The 21,332-nt window shown below is 39.6% G+C and overlaps 1 protein-coding gene and 1 long non-coding RNA gene across 2 annotated transcripts in view; both read right to left on the bottom strand.

Annotated features, from left to right (window-relative positions):
* The window catches only part of LOC311081600, a 444,005-nt gene that overhangs the window by 223,897 nt on the left and 198,776 nt on the right, over positions 1-21,332 (bottom strand). The gene's annotated exons all lie outside the window — the stretch shown is intronic.
* The window catches only part of LOC311081590 (stonustoxin subunit beta-like), a 59,589-nt gene that overhangs the window by 24,564 nt on the left and 13,693 nt on the right, over positions 1-21,332 (bottom strand). The window contains exons 2-3 of the mRNA XM_084112133.1: positions 7,761-7,867; positions 7,521-7,614 (exon numbers count right to left, since the gene is read on the bottom strand). Of these exons, the coding sequence (XP_083968259.1) occupies positions 7,521-7,614; positions 7,761-7,844 (178 nt within the window). The 5' untranslated portion in view covers positions 7,845-7,867. The remainder of the gene's footprint in view (positions 1-7,520; positions 7,615-7,760; positions 7,868-21,332) is intronic.

Here is a 21,332-nt window from a genome sequence, read left to right as displayed (position 1 = left end):
TATATATAAAAAAACCATAAAACCTTTCAAACGATACCTACCTTTTGACTCTCCTTGCTATAGTTTTGGAGTTATTATGATTCTATAATTTTTTTATAGTTTGGGGCAAAATTTGCTGTTTCAGTCTTACCAGTTCATTTCTGTGTGTGTGTGTGTGTGTGTGTGTGTGTGTGTGTGTGTGTGTGTGTTTGTGGGTGTGGGTGTGTGTGTGGGGGGGAGGGTGTCTTATTTGCACTCTTGATGTTTTAGAGTGTCACCTCTTCATTGCTGTACACTTGTTTTCAGCACAGTGGCTGATCTGTAGCTTGTATCACCAAAAGTTTCACTGAGTTTTCCTATTTTTTCGTATTTCCCATTCATTTCCTATGTCGCCCGTTTTTGACCGGGAGGAAGCTAAGTGTGACTATGTTTTTATGACCCTTTAACTTAACATATCAGAATCATCTCCTTGATTTTTTTGTGTGTTCATATAGGTAATACGACAAAAGTCACCAAGTTTCACCCCCATCCGATGAAGCAAAAAAATTAAACAATTCGAAACGTTCAAGGTTTCGGGCGAAGAAGCCCAGAGTTAAGGATAATTTTTTGGCTTCAATATTCTTGAGAAAAGGGATTTTCCCGTAGCGTAAGCTAGCTTACGCAACACTCGTTCCCTCATCTAGAGAGAACCGAGGTTACGTTAGTAACCGAGAGCGATATTGCAAAAGAAACGTTTAACTCTCTCTTTTCCAGCACTTTAGACACAGTTGCTCCGTTGCGCTTAAAGAAGATTAAAGAAAATAGTCCAACGCCGTGGTACAACGAGCACACTCGGGCCCTTAAGAGAGCAGCCAGAAATATAGAGCGAAACTGGAAGAAAACAAAACTAGAGGTATATCCTATTTCATGGAAAGAGAGCTCGATTACTTACAGAGAGGCTTTTAAAGCTGCTAGATCTGCTTATTTTTCAACCCTATTAGAAGAAAACAAACATAATCCTAGGTATTTATTTGAAACGGTGGCTAAACCAACAAAAAAGAAAGCTTTAAGCCCAGAAGTTTCCAAGCAGCACAGCAGTAATGACTTTATGAACTTCTTCACTTATAAGATTGATAATATCAGGGAGAAAATTATAACTATGCAACCGTCTACTACAGTATCGCATCAGGCAGTGCATTGTAGTCTCCCTGAGGAAAAATTTGATTCATTCGTTGCTATAGGAGAGGAAGAATTTACTAAACTCGTTAAATCATCTAAATCTACAACATGTATGTTAGACCCTATACCGACTAAGCTACTGAAAGAGATGCTTCCAGAGGTCATAGATCCTCTTCTTAATATCATTAATTCATCTTTGTCTCTAGGATACGTACCAAAAAACTTTAAGCTGGCTATGATTAAACCGCTTGTTAAAAAAACACAACTTGATCCTACAGAATTAGTCAATTACAGGCCGATCTCGAATCTACCTTTTCTGTCAAAGACACTAGAAAAGGCAGTATCTTCACAACTGTATTCCTTTTTAGAAAGAAATGATATCTGTGAGGATTTTCAGTCCGGATTTATACCGTACCATAGTACCGAGACTGCTCTCGTTAGAGTCACAAATGATTTGCTCTTATCATCCGACCGTGGTTGTGTCTCTCTATTAGTGTTACTCGATCTTAGTGCTGCGTTTGACACCATTGACAACAACATTCTTTTAAATAGACTAGAAAACTATGTTGGCATTAGTGGAATTGCACTAGCATGGTTTAAATCATACTTATCTGACCGTTATCAATTTGTAGCAGTAAATGAAGAGATGTCTAATCGATCACAAGTTCAGTATGGCGTACCACAAGGCTCAGTACTAGGACCGCTGCTGTTCACTCTGTACATGCTACCATTAGGAGATATCATTAGGAAACATGGAATTAGCTTTCACTGTTATGCCGACGATACTCAGCTCTATATTTCTTCAAAACCCAACGAAACTTACTAATTCACAAAATTAACGGAATGCATAGCTGATATAAAAAATTGGATGATTCGTAATTTCCTACTTCTAAATTCTGAAAAAACAGAGATTCTAATTATTGGACAAAAAACTTCCTCACGTAATAACCTAGAATACTGTCTAACACTTGATGACTGCTCTGTTAAGTCTTCGTCGTCGGTTAGGAACCTGTGTGTGTGTGTGTGTGTGTGTGTGTGTTTGTGTGTGTGTGCTCTTTGCTACCAATCTTTCATTTGAAAGTCACGTGTCTAGTATCTGTAAAACCGCATTTTTCCATCTTAAAAATATATCTAAATTACGTCATATGCTCTCATTGACAAATGCGGAACAATTAGTCCATGCGTTCATGACCTCAAGGCTAGATTATTGTAATGCTCTACTGGGTGATTGTCCTGCACGCTTAATAAACAAACTACAGCTGGTTCAAAAAACGCAGCAGCTCGAGTTCTTACCAGAACCAGGAAGTATGACCATATTAGCCCAGTTCTGTCAAAACTGCATTGGCTCCCTATTAAACATCGCACAAATTTTAAAATATTGCTGATTACTTACAAAGCACTAAATGGTTTAGCTCCGCAGTACTTGAGCGAGCTCTTAACGCATTATAGTCCTTCACGTCTACTGCGATCTCAAAATTCCGGCCAGTTGATAATACCTAGAATATCAAAATCGACTGCTGGCGGTAGATCCTTTTCCTATTTAGCACCAAAACTTTGGAACAGTCTTCCTAACATTGTCCGGGAAGCAGACACACTCTGTCAGTTCAAAGCTAGACTAAAAACAATCTCTTTGACCTAGCATTCACATAACACATTATAGTCTTCTATTATTCAATGTTAGGCTGCATAGATTAGGTCAGCCGGAACCGGGAACACTTCCCATAAATCCTGATGTACTCGTTACATCATGAGAAGAATGGCATCTACGCTAATTTTAGTGTCTTTGTATATCCCGAGGTTTTCCCGCAGCCTGCCGGATCCAGGCCGTATCCAGATCTGACGAAGGACCTTCGCCTGGACCCGATGACAACGCAATGCTGAAGTGCCAACTAGTCTCTCCCTTTACCACTCCAGATAAAGCATTTTTGGGAAAATTTGTTTCGCGTACCTACCCCGAAGGGATAAAATAAAATAAAATTCTGTATCAAAGTTTGTAGGGAAAGCCCTGTACTTTGTTTAGGCTTGGTCTGTGGGGAATTACAAACCTACGCACATATATTCAAACGCACATAACTATAGAACCAATTCTTAATGCGCATGTGAACGCCATCAGCGTTTATCACAGGTTCGCATTTAACCCTCTGAGGTCTAAGGTGTTTTTGGGGTCCTTGAGATGTTCTGACATGCCCTGACATTTGTTCTTTTTTCAGTTGCTTATAAACATATCAATGGCAAAAAAATTACACTCTATTTAGCACAAACAGGACTACCATAATATGTGAGCCACATGTATGTTCATGTTTTCACTTTTGAGAGAATAATGTTTATGCATGGTTATTGAAAAAACTAAAAATGAAAGTTTCTGAAATAAGGCCACAAAACACCTACTAAATATGTGTAAATAAGACTTTTGACTAATGGATGTCGTCGCCTAGAATTTTCTTCAAAATGATGTGAAAATCATCCTGCCTAATCATTCACATAAAACGATACATTGATTTTAGTTTTGTGAAACACTTTTAGTTTGGAAAGGCCATATGCGGATGGGGCGTAAACGATCATGCATATTTAGTGGTTCACACTTGATGAGACAATGCCCCTGCATACTTAATGAGCCATTCATTCAGGTGTGTCACCTATAGCTAACTTAAATATACAAGCTTCATAAAAATGATCATTCTAGAAGAAAATTTCAGATGGCATTTAGAGGCTTTTGCATCTGAACTCTTCATATATACACACACACACACATATATATATATATATATATATATATACAGTATATATATATATATATATATATATATATATATATATATACAGTACAGGCCAAAAGTTTGGACACATTACTATTTTTAATGTTTTTGAAAGAAGTTTCTTCTGCTCATCAAGCCTGCATTTATTTGATCAAAAATACAGAAAAAAATTTAATATTGTGATATATTATTACAATTTAAAATAATTGGTTTTCAATTTATTATACTTTAAATTATCATTTATTTCGGTGATGCAAAGCTGAATTTTCAGGATCATTACACCAGTCTATCAAATGATCCTTTAGAAATCATTCTAATATGATGATTCATTATCAAAGTTGGAAACAGTTCTGCTGCTTAATATTTTTTCATAACCTGTGATACTTTTTTAGGATACTTTGATGAATAAAAAAAAGAAAAAAGAAAAGAAAAAAAAAGAAGCAAATGTTTTCAAGATAGAAATCTTTTATAACAACAATATACACTACTGGTCAGTAATTTGGGGTCAGTAATTTTTTTCTTTATTTTTTTTTTTAAATAAATCAATAATTTTATTCAGCAAGGATGTGTTAAATTGATAAAAAGTGATAATAAAGAAGATTTATATTAAAAAAAAATTTTTTTATTTTGAATAAATGCAGTTCTTTTTAACCTTTTATTCATCAAATATATTAGGCAGCAGAACTGTTTCCAACACTCATAATAAATCAGAACATTAGAATGATTTCTAAAGGATCATGTGATACTGAAGACTGGAGTAATGATCCTGAAAATTCAGCTTTGCATCACCGAAATAAATTATAATTTAAAGTATAATAAATTGAAAACCAATTATTTTAAATTGTAATAATATATCACAATATTACATTTTTTTCTGTATTTTTGATCAAATAAATGCAGGCTTGATGAGCAGAAGAAACTTCTTTCAAAAACATTAAAAATAGTAATGTGTCCAAACTTTTGGCCTGTACTGTACACACAGTATATATATATATATATATATATATATATATATATATATATATATATATATATATATATATATACTACCAAATTGGTTCACAGTTGGAAGCATTTTTTTTTATTTTTCCACAAATTGTGCTTGCAAATTGTATAATATCCAAGGTAAACATGTCTAGTAATTGTGCAGTTAATTCTCATACTGTATTTTCAGTTTTGGAATATGTATCCTCTCCTTAAATTTGTCACTAATAAAACACAATACAAATGATTTAAAGAAAAAAAAATTTTTACCTTTTAATAGTTTGTTTACATCTACCTTTTAAATATATTTTTTTATTAAAAAGGTTACAATTACAACAACAATTCAAGTGTAATCTTACAGTATATTCTATAGTAAAAACTGTACCCAAATCTTGTCAACAAAATGTTGTCTTTCATATTTCGCCTGACTGTAATGTTGTTTTTATGAAATATTAGGGCATTTAAATGTTAATTTGCAGTTTAATACGTTGCTTATACAAATAGCCTACATTTTATTTCACCATATTTCAGTCGATTTTTACTCATCTCTAAACATCATCATTTATTCACACACGCGATTTAAATTTAAACTTTCTTTTTGCGAGCTGTGGTGAACAGCGCATCTCTGCCGTTCATTCATTCATAAACAGAAACCCGATTCACGTGAGAAGGAAAAAAACTTACTACAGTATCAGCTCAGTCGGATCCTTGCTCCTCGAAATACCCACACTTCTGAGGGACATTTTCCATTATTATTATTCCTCACAGCGCTGCAAGGCGGTGTAAACAAGTAATGATCTGAATAAACTTGTGTTTTCTCGAGCTGATATGGGGGCGTTTACAGGATTGCATGGTTTGCCTCAGACATTTGCATTTGAATAGCGCGCGCTCTCCGTGGGCGGAGTCACATTACAAGTATTTAGATGAGAGGAGAACGACTGACATCTCGCTCTTTTCTTACAGATTACATGAACTGAGAATATTTGTTTTTTATATAAATTACTTCATTTAAAAGAAGAGAATTCAAGCTTCATGCCTGTGTGTCTGTATGCCTGTTTGACTGAGTATTCGCTGAGTTATTGTTCATTTTCGGACGCGTTTCAGAATGGAATTCACTGACAGAGAGGAGGCAGAACTCGCATCAGGTTTATTTTTCTTTATTTGGCGAAAAGCACAACACTTTGTTTTTATTGTGAGTTTACACAAAAATAATACACATTTAACAGAATCGATTGATGTATGAAACTTGTTTGTAAAATCAAAGTCAAAAGAGTATTTCGGGTCTCAATTCAACTGATAAGGAAAAAAGCGAGCAGATCACGCCGGCGTGATTGCCGACCTCAGAGGGTTAAAGTCTGTGTAGAGAGGATGGTGTCGTCTTAGCGGCCCTAACAAATAATCGTTGCGACGGAAGCGAATCAATCAAAACTAACTTTAGCTGGAAAATAACTTTATTAAAGAACCGCTATAAAGCCAAAACAAATCTCTGTTACCTTAAGTTATACGTTTATCTCTGTAAAGCTGCTTTGAAACAATCTACATTGTTAAAAAAAGCTATATAAATGAAGATGACTTGACTTGACTTGCATTGACATTGCTCAAAAGAGTAGGAGATCTGTCGGCCCTGTCGGTAGCTTCCTCCTGCTTAGACTTTCCCCTAGGTATGATCAGAGCTATTTTGCACACCTCCTGTAACCGGCCACCCTGTCGTACTTCCCTTCGCCGCATGAATCGCTGTAGCAATAGAGAGACTGCATCTACTATATCCAGTCCAGGCACTTAGGATTTATGTCGGGCCAGTGGCGTACATTCTGCCAGTTTTTTTGCAAGTGTGGATATATGCAGGTTGGGGTGATGAACATTAAGAAAGGTTGGGGCATGCCGAATGGTAGGGGCGTGGGCAAGGGTCTTTATTATTATTATAAGGTGTGCGGCAGGGTTAGTTTCTGTTGTAGCAATTGACCTGTCGGCACACCTCCTTTCTGCACGCTCATTGCTCCAACCTGCAGCTACCCCCTGTCTTGTTTTCTGGTCTGCTTTAGTAACACAGTCACCAAGCAGTGTCTTGTCCCACTGGATTATAGATGCTATCGCTCTGTCCTATGAGGCTCTCGTAATGGCTTTGCCTCTGGAAATCCACAAGGAGTATAGCATCTTCTATAGCTCTATCTAGGGGTGAGCTCTTACATAAGGTTTGTGCTGCAGCCGGCTGGCCCTCTCCGCACACATTCCTCAGGAATTACAGTCTGGACATGGGCTCAACCCCAGGGTCACAGGTCCTTCAGGGTTTGCCAAATCATGTCTGCATTCAACAATTTTCTGTGCCAGTATAACACAGCCTTGTTGGGCAGGCAATCTTCCTCAGTGTGGCAGCGTTGGTAATGACATTCCCATAGTGTCAATGCCATGACAGCGTTGAGTTCCGAAAGGGAACGTTTCCGGTTACGCATGTAACCTGGTTCCCTGAAAGGGGAACGGGAGGCTGTCATGGCGTTGACACTATGGGAATGTCATTACCGACCCCTCTTAGGGAACTGGGTTACTTATGTAACCTGAGACAATTTTTCCTTCAAATGATATTGAATCTGTCCAGTGATATTTTTGATAGCACATTCACATTTTGTAACAACATTTCAATCTTACCTGGATGTTTTTTGTTTCCTTCATCTGCTAAGAAAAGTCCTCTGGTGTCTCTATTTAAAATTTGAAGTTCATCAGGTTTGGGTTGAAACACTTCCTATTTTTGAAGGAATGGTTCATAAAATCATTTTCAAAAAAAAAAGAAAAGTAAAAAAAAAAAACTTCCACAAAGGATTTTTATCCTAAATCTCATGAAATACATCTGGTTACACTTGCACATTTTGTCTGAGAGAGTGCACTTACCTGTGCATTCACCGCAGCTAGGGTGGCCAACCATAGATACGTACAGTAGATGCAGCTCGGCTGATTCAGGTACGTCAAAAGCATCTTGGAATCGTCAACAAGAAGACCTGTTTGAATGTCAGTGTGAAGGAGATGCCTGTCACAACCTTGTCTTGTTTAGTTTCATTGTCATATTCTGCTTAGTTTTCCCTGTCACCATATGTTCTCGTTCTTTGTTTGTTGTGTCTTAAGTGTTCCTCTCTAATTATTTATAGTTATAGGCTGCCTGCATTTTTCTTATAAAATAAAGGAATAATTATTATTATTATTTTAATTACTATATTATATTTATTCTTAAATACTGTATGTTTATAATAATGAAATGGTGTTATTACTACAATTATAATTCTTTTTTATATATTTTTATTTAGTACTACTACTACTAATAATAATCATAATTATTATTATTAGTCATATTGATCTATAAGCACCCTTTTTTTGGGGCCAAATTGTGCAACCCTAAAAGTAGGCACAACAAACCTGGTGTTCTTTATCATTTTTTGTGAATGTTAAATCGCAATTTTCACCACAATTTAGCCAGATTTCCCCCCTAAAGTGTGCAGCCGTAGTTGCTCCTGATATCAGCTTGTTCACAGTTGTTTTTTTTGTTTTTTTTTACAGGGACCAGATGCTGATGAGTCCTGCTGACTCAGACTTTCACACGAGTCTCTTTAAACTGTTCTCTCTGATCAAGTCAAGTCAGCCTTTATTTTTATAGCACATTTAGAAAGAAACAGAAGTTGACCCAAAGTGTTTTACAGATCAAGTAAGAATAAAAAAACACATTTAAATACAACATCATACATTCTATCAGCTTCAAAAACCCATTTCATGATCTATTCAAAAGCCAAAGAAAAGAGATATGTTTTTAAAGAAGACTTAAAAATGGCTAGCGAGGAAGATGACCTCACATGGAAAGGAAGACTAATCCATCATTTCTGACCCTTCACCGAAAAGGCACGGTCACCCTTAGATTTATAACAGCAACGAGGAACTGTCAATAGCAATTGGTCAGAAGACCTGAGTGCTCTAGTTGGAGAGTCTGGGCATACACTGAGGAGGAGTAAGATTCTGTGTAATCTTGTATTATCCTCGCAGCATGTCGGTTATGCGGTGATGCACTATGAATTTATTGCATGGCAATATGCATGGATGAAATTATTGCATGGCAAATTAATTATAATAGCCTATCAATTTTATAATAAAAGTAGGCCTTCCATAATAATAATAATAATACGATAATACAAATAATAATTTAATATATAAATTGGAAATGCTAAATCCTCTTGATATTGATAGCTGATGCTTGTTTTGACAATATCTCTGGATACACAATATCATGGTCTATTGGCGCAACCCGGCACGGGGGTTTATCGCACATATTTCACACGTATAGTGTGAGCAGTGAAGTCACAGCTCGATGAACGTGAGCACAAAACGTGAGCTTTGGCTTTACATCGCATGAGATCTACTCGTTCAGTCTGAGTAGGTAACCTTGCTGAAATCGCACAGTGTATGCCTGCCTTAAGGGTGTAAAAGGTCACTAATATATTTGGGTGCGAGACCAAATAGTGCCTTGTAAACAAAAGTCAAAATTTTTAAATCAACCCTGAATTTCACTGGAAGCCAGTGTAGAGATACCAAACCTGGGGGAAAAAAAACAGCCTGGGTGCAGCATTCATAGACGGGATAATGCAGTTTGGGGCAAACGACTATACGGTGAGTTGCAATGGTATAACCTAAATGAGATAAATGAGTGGATCACAATTTCCAAGTCAGTAAGGGAAAGGAAAGTTTTTATTTTAGCAATTGATATCAGATGGTAAAATCTACTCATTGAAAAGTAGAGATGAGTCAAAAATCACTCCAAGGTTCCTCACATGATCTTGTGAGTTCAACGATAACGGGCCTAACTGGACAGCTAGGCCATGTAAACGGGACAAGGAGGAACCTAAGATCAAGACTTCAGTTTTGCTCTCATTTAATTGCTCTCAATTAGCCAGCCAATGTTTGATATCTTTAAAAAATTTAAGGCATTTTCAGATGAGCAATTTTTGTCTATACTCACTGGGGAATAAAATTGGGAATCATTGGCATAATAATGATAAGATATGATGTACTTCTGAAAGATAAAGCTCGGGAAGCATATACAATGAAAATAACAGGAGTCCCAAAGTTAACCCCTGAGGGACACCACATAGTAGCTGAGCCGATGCAGAAGAAAAGTTGCTCAAATTCACAGAGAATGTCCTTTCTTTTAGAGAGGATGGAAACCACTGGAGGGTTGTCCCCTGCATGCACACCATACATTATGAACTATTTAAAAGACTATCATAGTCGATTGTATCGAACTAAGCAATGAGATCTAACAAAACTAGGACAACAGGTGAACCTGAGTCCATGGAGAGTAGAATATCATTTGTGACCTTCAATAATGCAGATTCAGTGCTGTGCAACACATCTGAAACCAGAAAGAAATGTATCCAAAATGTTAAATGTATTTAGATAAGAGTAGAGCTGGGAATAAACAACTCTCTCCAAAATCTTTGACATGAGAGGCAGTTTGGAGATCGTTCTGTAGTTGTCATGTATTGCCGGATCCAGAAAAGGTTTTTTTTTAACAAGGGATGTAAGATTGCGTGTTTAAAACTGCTTGGAACAATTCCACTTGCTAATGAGCTGTTAATTATAGCTGTCACACTTGCACTGAAAGTCATAAAAATGTCTGTTTTGACGTGCAGAAAGAGAATCTAGCTTATAGCTGGAGCACTAGTTCTGATGTAACTTGTTCAAAATTAGTCAGAGAGCTGGATAGTGGAGTAATTTGTGGTTGATCAAATGGAGCAAGTATAATTCCACATTTAATTTGCTCAATTTTGTGAGTAAAGGAGTATATAAATGTTTCACTGTTCCCATTTAGTCACTCACATTCGACGTAGTCATACGTTACAACTGATTGGGATCACGCTTAGGGAGCCTGTCATCTTCGAGTATTGAAAAAAATTAGCCAATACTCATTCCCCTGTGTTCTCCGTCACTGGTGATGGGTCCCATTTCCTGATAGAGCAACACGGGTGCGTTTACGTCTTTTTCAAGATGTCATTCCACCCGTGCGTTTCTGGATGCGATCGTTTCCTGTCGTTTCGTTTCGATCTTAGTGTTGTCACGGTACCAAAATTTCAGTATTCGGTACCAACACCAGTGAAAATCCACGGTTCTCGGTACCCAATTAAGCAACCAATTATGGTCTTCAGGATCACTTGAAAATTAAAGGCAGGTGTGTTTGATTAGGGTTGGAGATGAACTGTGCAGGACAGTCGATCGGCAGGAGCAGGGTTGGGCACCCCTGTGTTAGACCCATCACTTCTGCCACTAAAGATTGCGTTGTCAATAATCTTCCAGATCAGTTTCATCATCTCAGCATCCTGGATAGCTTAGAAGAACTCAAAATTGCGTCAGAAACTTTTAACTCTCTCTTTTCCAGCACTTTAGACACAGTTGCTCCTTTGCGCTTAAAGAAGATTAAAGAAAATAGTCCAACGCCGTGGTACAACGAGCACACTCGGGCCCTTAAAGGGATACTCCACTTTTTTTGGAAATAGGCTCATTTTACAACTCCCCCAGAGTTAAACAGTTGAGTTTTATAATTTTGGAATCCATTCAGCCGATCTCCGGGTCTGGGGGTCCCACTTTTAGCATAGCTTAGCATAATGAATTGAACCATACAGGACCATTAGCAGCTCTCTCAAAAAGTTGACTCTTCTGTAGTTACATCGTGTACTAAAACCGCCAGAAAATGTAAAGTTGTGATTTTCTAGGCTGATATGGCTAGGAACTATACTCTCATTCCTGCGTAAATAATAAATTAAGAAAATTTGCTGCCTTACCATGAGTCCAGCAGGCGTAATGATATGACGTAGCACCTGAAAATAGTCCCCAGCTCAGTAGCCTATCCGATTGTTAAGTCTGACGTCACGCGGGACGTTTAGCCTTTTCCAGGTCCAAGCGCTCCGCTCGCCCAGAAATAACAATGGCGGAGCCTGTAAATTTATTTACGATCACGTCCTTCTTTACACTAGCGAAAGCGGTAGGTAGGTAGAGAGGACGCGGACTTTGGACCCGGAAACAGCATTATCGGTGAGTGGTTACGTCACGACTTAACAACCGGATTATCAGGCGGCAGGTGCTGTGTCATATCATTGCGCCTGCTGGACCCATGGTACGGCAGCACATTTTCTTATTACGCAGGAATGAGAGCATAGTTCCTAGCCATATCAGCCTAGAAAATCGCAACTTTACATTTTCTGTCAGTTTTAGTACACGATGTAACTACAGAAGAGTCAAGTTTTAAATAGGAAAAATATCGAAACTCTTTGTTAATTTTTTTGAGAGAGATGCTAATGGTCCTGTATGGTTCAATTCATTATGCTAAGCTATGCTAAAAGTGGGACTACCAGACCCGGAGATCGGCTGAATGGATTCCAAAATGATAAAACTCAACTGTTTAACTCTGGGGGAGTTGTAAAATGAGCCTATTTCCAAAAAAAGTGGAGTATCCCTTTAAGAGAGCAGCTAGAGAAATGGAGCGCAACTGGAAGAAAACAAAACTAGAGGTATTTCGCATTTCATGGAAAGAGAGCTCGATTGCATATAGAGAGGCTTTAAAAGCTGCTAGATCTGCTTATTTTTAAACCCTATTAGAAGAAAATAAACATAATCCTAGGTATTTATTTGAAACAGTGGCTAAACTAACAAAAAAGAAAGCTTCAAACACAGAAGTTTCCAAGCAGCACAGCAGTAATGACTTTATGAACTTCTTCACTTATAAGATTGATAATATCAGGGACAAAATTATAACTATGCAACCGTCTACTACAGTATCGCATCAGGCAGTGCATTGTAGTCTCCCTGAGGAAAAATTTGATTCATTCGTTGCTATAGGAGAGGAAGAATTTACTAAACTCGTTAAATCATCTAAATCGACAACATGTATGTTAGACCCTATTCCGACTAAGCTACTGAAAGAGATGCTTCCAGAGGTCATAGATCCTCTTCTTAATATCATTAATTCGTCTTTGTCATTAGGGTACGCAACAAAAACTTGGCTAAGCTGGCAATGATTAAACCGCTTGTTTAAACCGCAACTTGATCCTACAGAATTAGTCAATTACAGGCCGGTCTCGAATCTACCTTTTCTGTCAAAGATACTAGAAAAGGCAGCATCTTCACAACTGTGTTCCTTTTTAGAAAGAAATAATACCTGGGAGGATTTCCAGTCCGGATTTAGACCGTACCATAGTACCGAGACAGCTCTCATTAGAGTCACAAATGATTTGCTCTTATCATCCGACCGTGGTTGTATCTCTCTATTAGTGTTACTCGATCTTAGTGCTGCATTTGATACTATCGATCATAACATTCTTTTAAACAGACTCGAAAATTACCTCCAGATAACCTACGTTGAGGGATGTTAGTTGGGTTTATTTTATTTATTTTTTATTATTTTTTCATTAGTTCTTTGTTGGTCACCTGTTGGTTCGCTTTTGTCGTTCTTGCCTATCCTGATTGCTTCATTGGATTAATTGACTAATTTGGACCTGATTAGGTTAATTGATGTTTTGGTTTATGGGTGTGACTTGACTTGCTTATATTTGCTGCCATTCTCCTTTGCTGTGTGACTGCCCTGATGAAGACCATGTTGTTGGTCGAAACATGTTGGTGCATATATATGTTTTTAATATGACTTAAGCCATTTTTCATTAAAGGCTTTTTAACCTGATCCTTCTCCTGTTATTTTGACTGAGTGCCTGGGACCTGCTTTTGTTTTCCTTCGGATTTTTTCTCTACCTGATCCTTCTCCTGTTATTTTGACTGAGTGCCTGGGACCTGCTTTTGTTTTCCTTCGGATTTTTTCCCTACCCCAAGAGCACCTATCTTAAACTTCTCTGACTCTACCTGAGCGCCTGGTTGAACCTCTCACGACTCGAAAATTACGTTGGCATTAATGGAATTGCATTAGCATGGTTTAAATCATACTTATCTGATCAATTTGTAGCAGTAAATGAAGAGATGTCTTATCATTCAGTATGGCGTACCACAAGGCTCAGTACTAATGTTAGGGAGGTGCAGAGACAATAGGAACCCAAGAGCAGATCAATTGAGAATAGGATTTAATGTCCAAAATGTTGAAAGAAAACAATACAAAACATAAAATAATTGGTAGCCGAGCCACCAAGTAGGAGGGCGAGACAGAGGCGAAATCCAATGGACAGGCTGGGGTCAAAACCAGTCGCGGACCAACAGTTTCAAGGAAGAGGCCAAGGCAATAGTCCAGGACGAAAGCAGGGGGGTCAAAAACTGGGTAGCAAGCTGAGTCGAGATAGGGAACAGGAACTAGGCAAATAAACAACACAACAGGATTAAATAATAATCAGACAAGGCTTTAAAGTTTTAGAAGCAACCAAAACAAGACTTTCGGGCAAGGGGACAGTGTTGAAGCGGACGGAAACCAAGACACACTGACAGAGAACCAAAGAAAGAGAGTGCAGAAATCAGTGCAGAAAATGGGAAACAGGTGTGTGAGTAATGAGAGAGACTCTTAGGAGATATCATTTGGAAGCATGGCATTAGTTTTCACTGTTATTCTGATGATACACAGCTCTATATTTCTTCACACCCAGACGAAACGTACCAATTCACAAAATTAATGGAATGCATAGCTGATATAAAAAATTGGATGACTAGTAATTTCCTACTACTTAATTCTGAAAAAACAGAGATTCTAATTATTGGACAAAAAACGTCCTCCTCTAAACCGACAGGGGTGGTCATAGGCAGCCGTGCACGAGCGCAAAACCTCACAACACCCACCCCTGTCGGTGATTGGTTGGAACACTTTTTATTTTGGTTGAGTGGTTGGTGAAACCATTTGTTTTTGTGTGCAGATCTCAGAGCCTAGACTGTCTACAGAGACGCGTTTTTTGACGGCATGCTTATGGGGCGGGCAGCTAGCGGATCATTAGGAAAGATTAGATGAATGTGATCATTTATGTTTGGGCCTGAAATCACTGATACCACCTTTAAAAAATAATACATTTCCTATAAATAACCCGTTACGTAACCACTCCTCTGTATTTGACCCTTGCTGTTTTTTGTCCTCTCTCTCGTCCCTGTTTGATTAAGAAACAGAGTACATAAAAAGGAAAATAAATTGTTGGTTTGGTTTGGTTTGGTTTCCTTGACAGCTGACAGTGATTGTTTAAAAAAGGTGCAAAGTTTGTTCTTTGTTTTTTCTCAGTAATATTTACAGTTTTTGCTGTATTTGATCTATATTGCTACCACACTGTACATGCATACTTTATTAATATTATTTTTACTTGTATTGTTTTGTACTAGTATGTTCTGAAGCAAGCATTTATAATCCTTTTTTTTTTTTTTATCAGAGAGTAAGAGTAAGAAATACCTCTGCTTGAATTCATCTGTATTTATTGGTCAATATGTCGAAACAAACACTGTATTGTCTTTATTTTATTCTCTCTCTGATTAGAAGAAACATCAATAAAAAGAGTTAAAACTAAAACCTGGATGCAACACAACTTCCTCAAACTCAACAGCGATAAAACAGAATTGCTCCTCATAGGCTCTAAATCCACACTCAGCAAAACCAATAACCCCACTCTCACCATCGACGGCACCATTGTCTCCCCATCTCCCCAGGCCCGCAACTTTGCCGTGATCTTTGATTCCACCCTCTCCCTTGAGCCACACACCCGTCATGTCATCAAAACCTCCTCCTTTCATCTCCGCAACATCGCCAAACTCAGACCCTCTCTCACACCCCCCGCTGCTGAACGAATCATTCACGCCTTCATTCGACTTGACTACTGCAACTAACTTCTCCTTGGCATCAGCTCTACCTACATCAAACGACTAGCTCTACCTACATCAAACGACTCCAGCTGGTCCAGAACGCAGCTGCCCGACTCATCACCCGCTCCAAATCCTGGCACCACATCACTCCAGTCCTAAAACAACTCCACTGGCTTCCTATCTCCCACCGGATCACCTACAAAACCCTGGTCCTCACTTACAAAGCCCTCCACCATCTGGCCCCCTCATACCCCACTGACCTCCTTTCCCCCTACCAACCCTCACGGTCCCTCAGATCCACCTCAGCCAGTCTCCTCTGCATCCGCAAGTCTAACCTCCACAGTTTTGGGGACAGAGCCTTCTCCAGGGCTGCTCTCAGGCTCTGGAACTCCCTCCCCCAAGAGATCCGCACCTCTGAGTCCCTCACCATCTTTCAGTCCCGCCTCAAGACCCATCTCTTCACCTCTGCCTACCCCCAGCCCCAGCCCCATGCCCCCTCCATTCTCATCTGTGCCTGCATCTTGTTTTTTTTGTTTTTATTATCTACCTGCCCTTTAAAGCAACTTTGAGTTCGTGAAAAGCGCTATATAAATTGAATTTATTATTATTATCATGCTCTGTTGTTCGTCATCACTGTCCCACATTCTCATTTGTTTATGCTCTGTTGTTATGGATCATCATCATCATAGTCCTGAGGGTTGTTCCATAAAACAAGATTAGAATTCAAGCCAGGCTTATTTTGGTTAGTCAGACTTGTCGGTGGATTCTGTTTCATAAAGCAAACTTAAAATAGTTCAAACTCAGTTACCCTGGCAACTTATGCTGGGAAACTAGCCTGGTCCAGGGCAGGCTAACTGTCAGGCTAAGCCTCAGCTGTTACACAGATCCTCTAACTCTGACCGACAAGAACACAATGATATTACCACTGACACTCTCTCATACCATTATTGGACTTTATTAACCACTATTAGTCCAGAAATAAATACACAGTATACAGAAAATCAACTTAAATAAGGCTACAATGATAAATTAGATAGATAGATAGATAGATAGATAGATAGATATAATATATAGGCCTACTACAGGTTTTCTTTTTTTACTGGCTGAATGTTTTGTGCCCAAGATTTAATTAGATTGTTTTAAAGATTTATGAATACATTTCTCTCTGGTTTTGTTTGGCAGCTGTAATACATGTTTATGGTTATTAGAAGAACACAATCTAAAAAAAAGCTTTTTAAAGCAGAAGTTAAAATCACAAAATTAAAAATAAATAATTACAAAAGCACAGTATAAATTTTAACTGGTAAGATGAATCTGAGCTTAGTAATTGACAGTATTTTAGCCTACATTTGATTTACCCATTACAATAGTCCCTTTACAGTTATTGCTATCATGAAAATACACTTGTAGGTTTAAAATTCTAAATAAGGCACATCTAATGTCCAAATAACAAATATTTTAGCATATATATATATATACTATATTTTGTATCTTTATATATTTAGTTTCTTAAAAAAAACTTCCCTGAATTAGGCTACTTCTGTTCACTGAAGTACTTCGGTTCGCTAGAAGTTCACTGCAACTTATCCAACATCCTGAAGATAAATTATTATAATTAGAGGATATTTCTAGTGTTATAAAATATTGCATATTAATTTTCCAAGCAAAATGTATATTTTAGTCAGAATTATTGCGCTCCTATTTGGCGCGCATGCGCGCAGCGGCGCTCGTTCAATATGAAGATTAGCAGCAAAATGGATACATTTGGCTGCTTCAGAAACGCGTGCACACGCAATTATCTAGACTTTATAAACCTGGATCAAATTAGTGAGATTGCGTGAACTTCAATTACCTTTTATGGAACCACTTTAGCCCCAACTTATTTGTTAGGCTCATTCAAGTCCGGTTTTGGAGTTTAATCCCCGCTTTTCTAAGCGTATTTTATGGAACAACCCTCTGCTTTCTCATTAGTTTACATTAGCTCTGTTGTTATGGAAAACTTATAAACTGTTAAAGACAGGCCAACTGTAAGCAGACCTGTAAATATACAAGGCTGTTAATCGTAGTCTATGCGTTTGTAAAGTCATCAATTTGCATTATTCCATTATATGGAATGGAATAGATGGAAACGAGGATATAACCCAGATCTTGTTTGCGTGAGCAGTGAACTAACATCGAGAGTTGTGAAAGCTGTCTTGGATCCTATCCCCCACACGCAACACCGGCCAATCACCATAACCATCAAATCTGTCCTCCAAGCAACTACCGTCCCCTTCCGCAGAAGGTTTAATCTGCGGAGGGCAGACTGGCTGCCGTTCCAACAGGAGATTGAAAACTCCATCTCCAGCATTCCATCACACCCCAACAACTACAACATGTTCATAGACTTGTTGAAAAGGTCAGCCAGGCGACATATACCAAGAGGATGCCAGACCGAGTACATCTCCGGACTGTCAGAAACATCTAATGAGCTATTGAAAGCCTACCACGAGGCATATCATGAGGACCCCTTCTCCCCCACCGTCACAGAACTCGGAGAGACCCTGCTAAACAAAGTTGGGGAAGATCGAAGGCTAGCCTGGAAGGAGCTGTTAGAAAATACCAACATGACCAACAACAGCAGGAAGGCATGGGCCACAATCCGCCGCCTCGGCGAAGACCATACCACACCACCCACGCTCTCAACAGTCACAGCAAACGCAGTTGCAGCACAGCTGGTGGCAAACGGTCGCAGCCAAAACCGGCGCAGACCCACAGGAGAATACCGCCGGACAGCGGTACCGGACCACCCACAACCAGCCAGAGCACTTACCAAGCCATTCGATCCACAAGAACTGGAAGCTGCAATGAACATGCTGAAACCTGGGAAAGCAGCAGGAACCGACGACGTACTGACGGAAATGATACAGCACCTGGGACCTAAAGCAAAGACCTGGCTCCTAGAAATGTTGAACTCATGCATGGCAGAGAAAATAATCCCTCCGGCATGGAGAAAGGCCAAGATAGTCGCAATTCTCAAACCTGGAAAGGACCCATCATCCCCAAAGAGCTACAGACCAATTTCACTCCTCTGCACCACCTACAAGCTCTATGAGAGGCTATTACTCCAACGCCTTATGCCAGTTATAGACTCCAAGCTTACTAAAGATCACGCTGGTTTCCGTCCTGGTCGCTCCTGTGCTGGGCAGCTATTGAACCTCACCCAACATATTGAGGATGGTTTTGAGTGTAAACTCATCACTGGAGCAGCTTTCATAGATCTTACTGCAGTCCAGCACCGCACCATGATTAGGAAACTTTTTGACATGACTGGTGACCTCGACCTGTGCCAAATCATCAAAAGCCTCCTCAACAACAGGCGCTTCTTTGTCCAATTAAATGACAAGAAGAGCAAATGGAAAGCCCAAAAGAACGGCCTACCACAAGGCAGTGTACTGGCCCCACTCCTCTTCAACATCTACACTAATGACCAACCACTTCACTCACAATGCCGCTGCTTTATTTATGCGGATGATCTCTGCATCACCACCCAACAGGAGAACTTCCAGAAGATTGAGGCAGTCCTGGAAAATGCCCTTCAAGAGATGTCAACCTACTACAAAAACAACCACCTGAAACCGAACCCATCAAAAACTCAACTATGCAGCTTCCATCTCAAAAATCGAGATGCGAAAAAAGAACTGAGCATCCCATGGGATGGCCACAAACTCTCCAACCACCCTCACCCTGTGTACCTGGGAGTCACACTCGACAGGACACTCTCTTTCAAAACTCACCTCCAGAATACCAAAGCCAAGATCAACACTCGCAACAACATTCTGCGCAAACTGGTAAACTCAAAATGGGGTGCCGATCCATCAACCATCCGTGCAACTGCCCTAGCCCTGTGCTTCTCCACAGCCGAATACGCGTGCTCAAGCTGGAGCCGCTCCCACCATACCAAACTGATTGACATAGCCCTCAACGACACCTGCCGCATTATCACGGGATGTATAAAGACAACGCCAGTCCCGTGCCTCTATGCTCTAGCTGGCATTGCCCCCCCTTACATCAGACGATCCATCATTGCCCAAGACGAGCGGAGAACACAGGAGTTTGACACCAGGCACCCCCTGCACGGACACATTGCACCCCCACCCCGTTTGAAATCGAGAGCCAGTTTCCTGCTGACAGTCCCACTTCTCCAGACAACCAAAAAAAATAGCGAGGACCAACATTTGGAAAGATGACTGGAACCAGCTAACTTCACGAGCCCAGGATTGGATGGAGAGAGGAATCACCCCGACTGAATGTCTCGCCAGCGGGCACGACCTCCCATGGCTAACCTGGAAGACCCTCAACAGACTACGAGTGGAACAGGGGAGGTGCAAAGCACTTATGAAAACATGGAACCACCAGACAGATGACACATGTAGCTGTGGAGCAGTTCAGACAATGTATCATCTACTGGAGTGTGAAAACGCCCCTCAGTGCAGCCCCCAGGACCTGGCTGAACCGACCCCATCAGCTGTGACCTGCGCCAGATATTGGCAGAACGACATCTGAAATTGCAACGGACTCGAAGAAGAAGATTCCATTATACATATATATATATATATATATATATATATATATATATATATTAGGGTGCATCGAATTTGAATGGGAAATTTTAATTTCAAAATATCAATTTGGCTGGCATTGCATTTTGTTCCAATTCACATAAAAATGTCTTTTGCAAAGTTTTGAGGAATTCCATTGAGATTTAGGGGTGCCACCTAACACATGAACTTTGACGAAATTAAAAAAAAATTGCAATTTTTAGTCTAATTGCCAAAAGGTTGACCTGGAAATGTTGAATACAGTGAACTTTTATACAGTAACATGTTCTATAGGGTTATCAAAGTAAAAGTTGTTTGTTTGCCCTTTGGGCAACTTGGGCATTTCTCAGAATTCAACTTTCCATTCCATTCAAACCTGGGAAAGCAGCAGGAACCGACGACGTACTGACGGAAATGATACAGCACCTGGGACCTAAAGCAAAGACCTGGCTCCTAGAAATGTTGAACTCATGCATGGCAGAGAAAATAATCCCTCCGGCATGGAGAAAGGCCAAGATAGTCGCAATTCTCAAACCTGGAAAGGACCCATCATCCCCAAAGAGCTACAGACCAATTTCACTCCTCTGCACCACCTACAAGCTCTATGAGAGGCTATTACTCCAACGCCTTATGCCAGTTATAGACTCCAAGCTTACTAAAGATCACGCTGGTTTCCGTCCTGGTCGCTCCTGTGCTGGGCAGCTATTGAACCTCACCCAACATATTGAGGATGGTTTTGAGTGTAAACTCATCACTGGAGCAGCTTTCATAGATCTTACTGCAGTCCAGCACCGCACCATGATTAGGAAACTTTTTGACATGACTGGTGACCTCGACCTGTGCCAAATCATCAAAAGCCTCCTCAACAACAGGCGCTTCTTTGTCCAATTAAATGACAAGAAGAGCAAATGGAAAGCCCAAAAGAACGGCCTACCACAAGGCAGTGTACTGGCCCCACTCCTCTTCAACATCTACACTAATGACCAACCACTTCACTCACAATGCCGCCGCTTTATTTATGCGGATGATCTCTGCATCACCACCCAACAGGAGAACTTCCAGAAGATTGAGGCAGTCCTGGAAA

This window comes from Abramis brama (genome assembly GCF_963993115.1).
Source record: "Abramis brama genome assembly, chromosome: 4".
Lineage (NCBI taxonomy): Eukaryota > Metazoa > Chordata > Actinopteri > Cypriniformes > Leuciscidae > Abramis > Abramis brama.
Note: the sequence above shows the minus strand (reverse complement) of the source record. Positions and strands in the feature narration are given on the sequence as shown.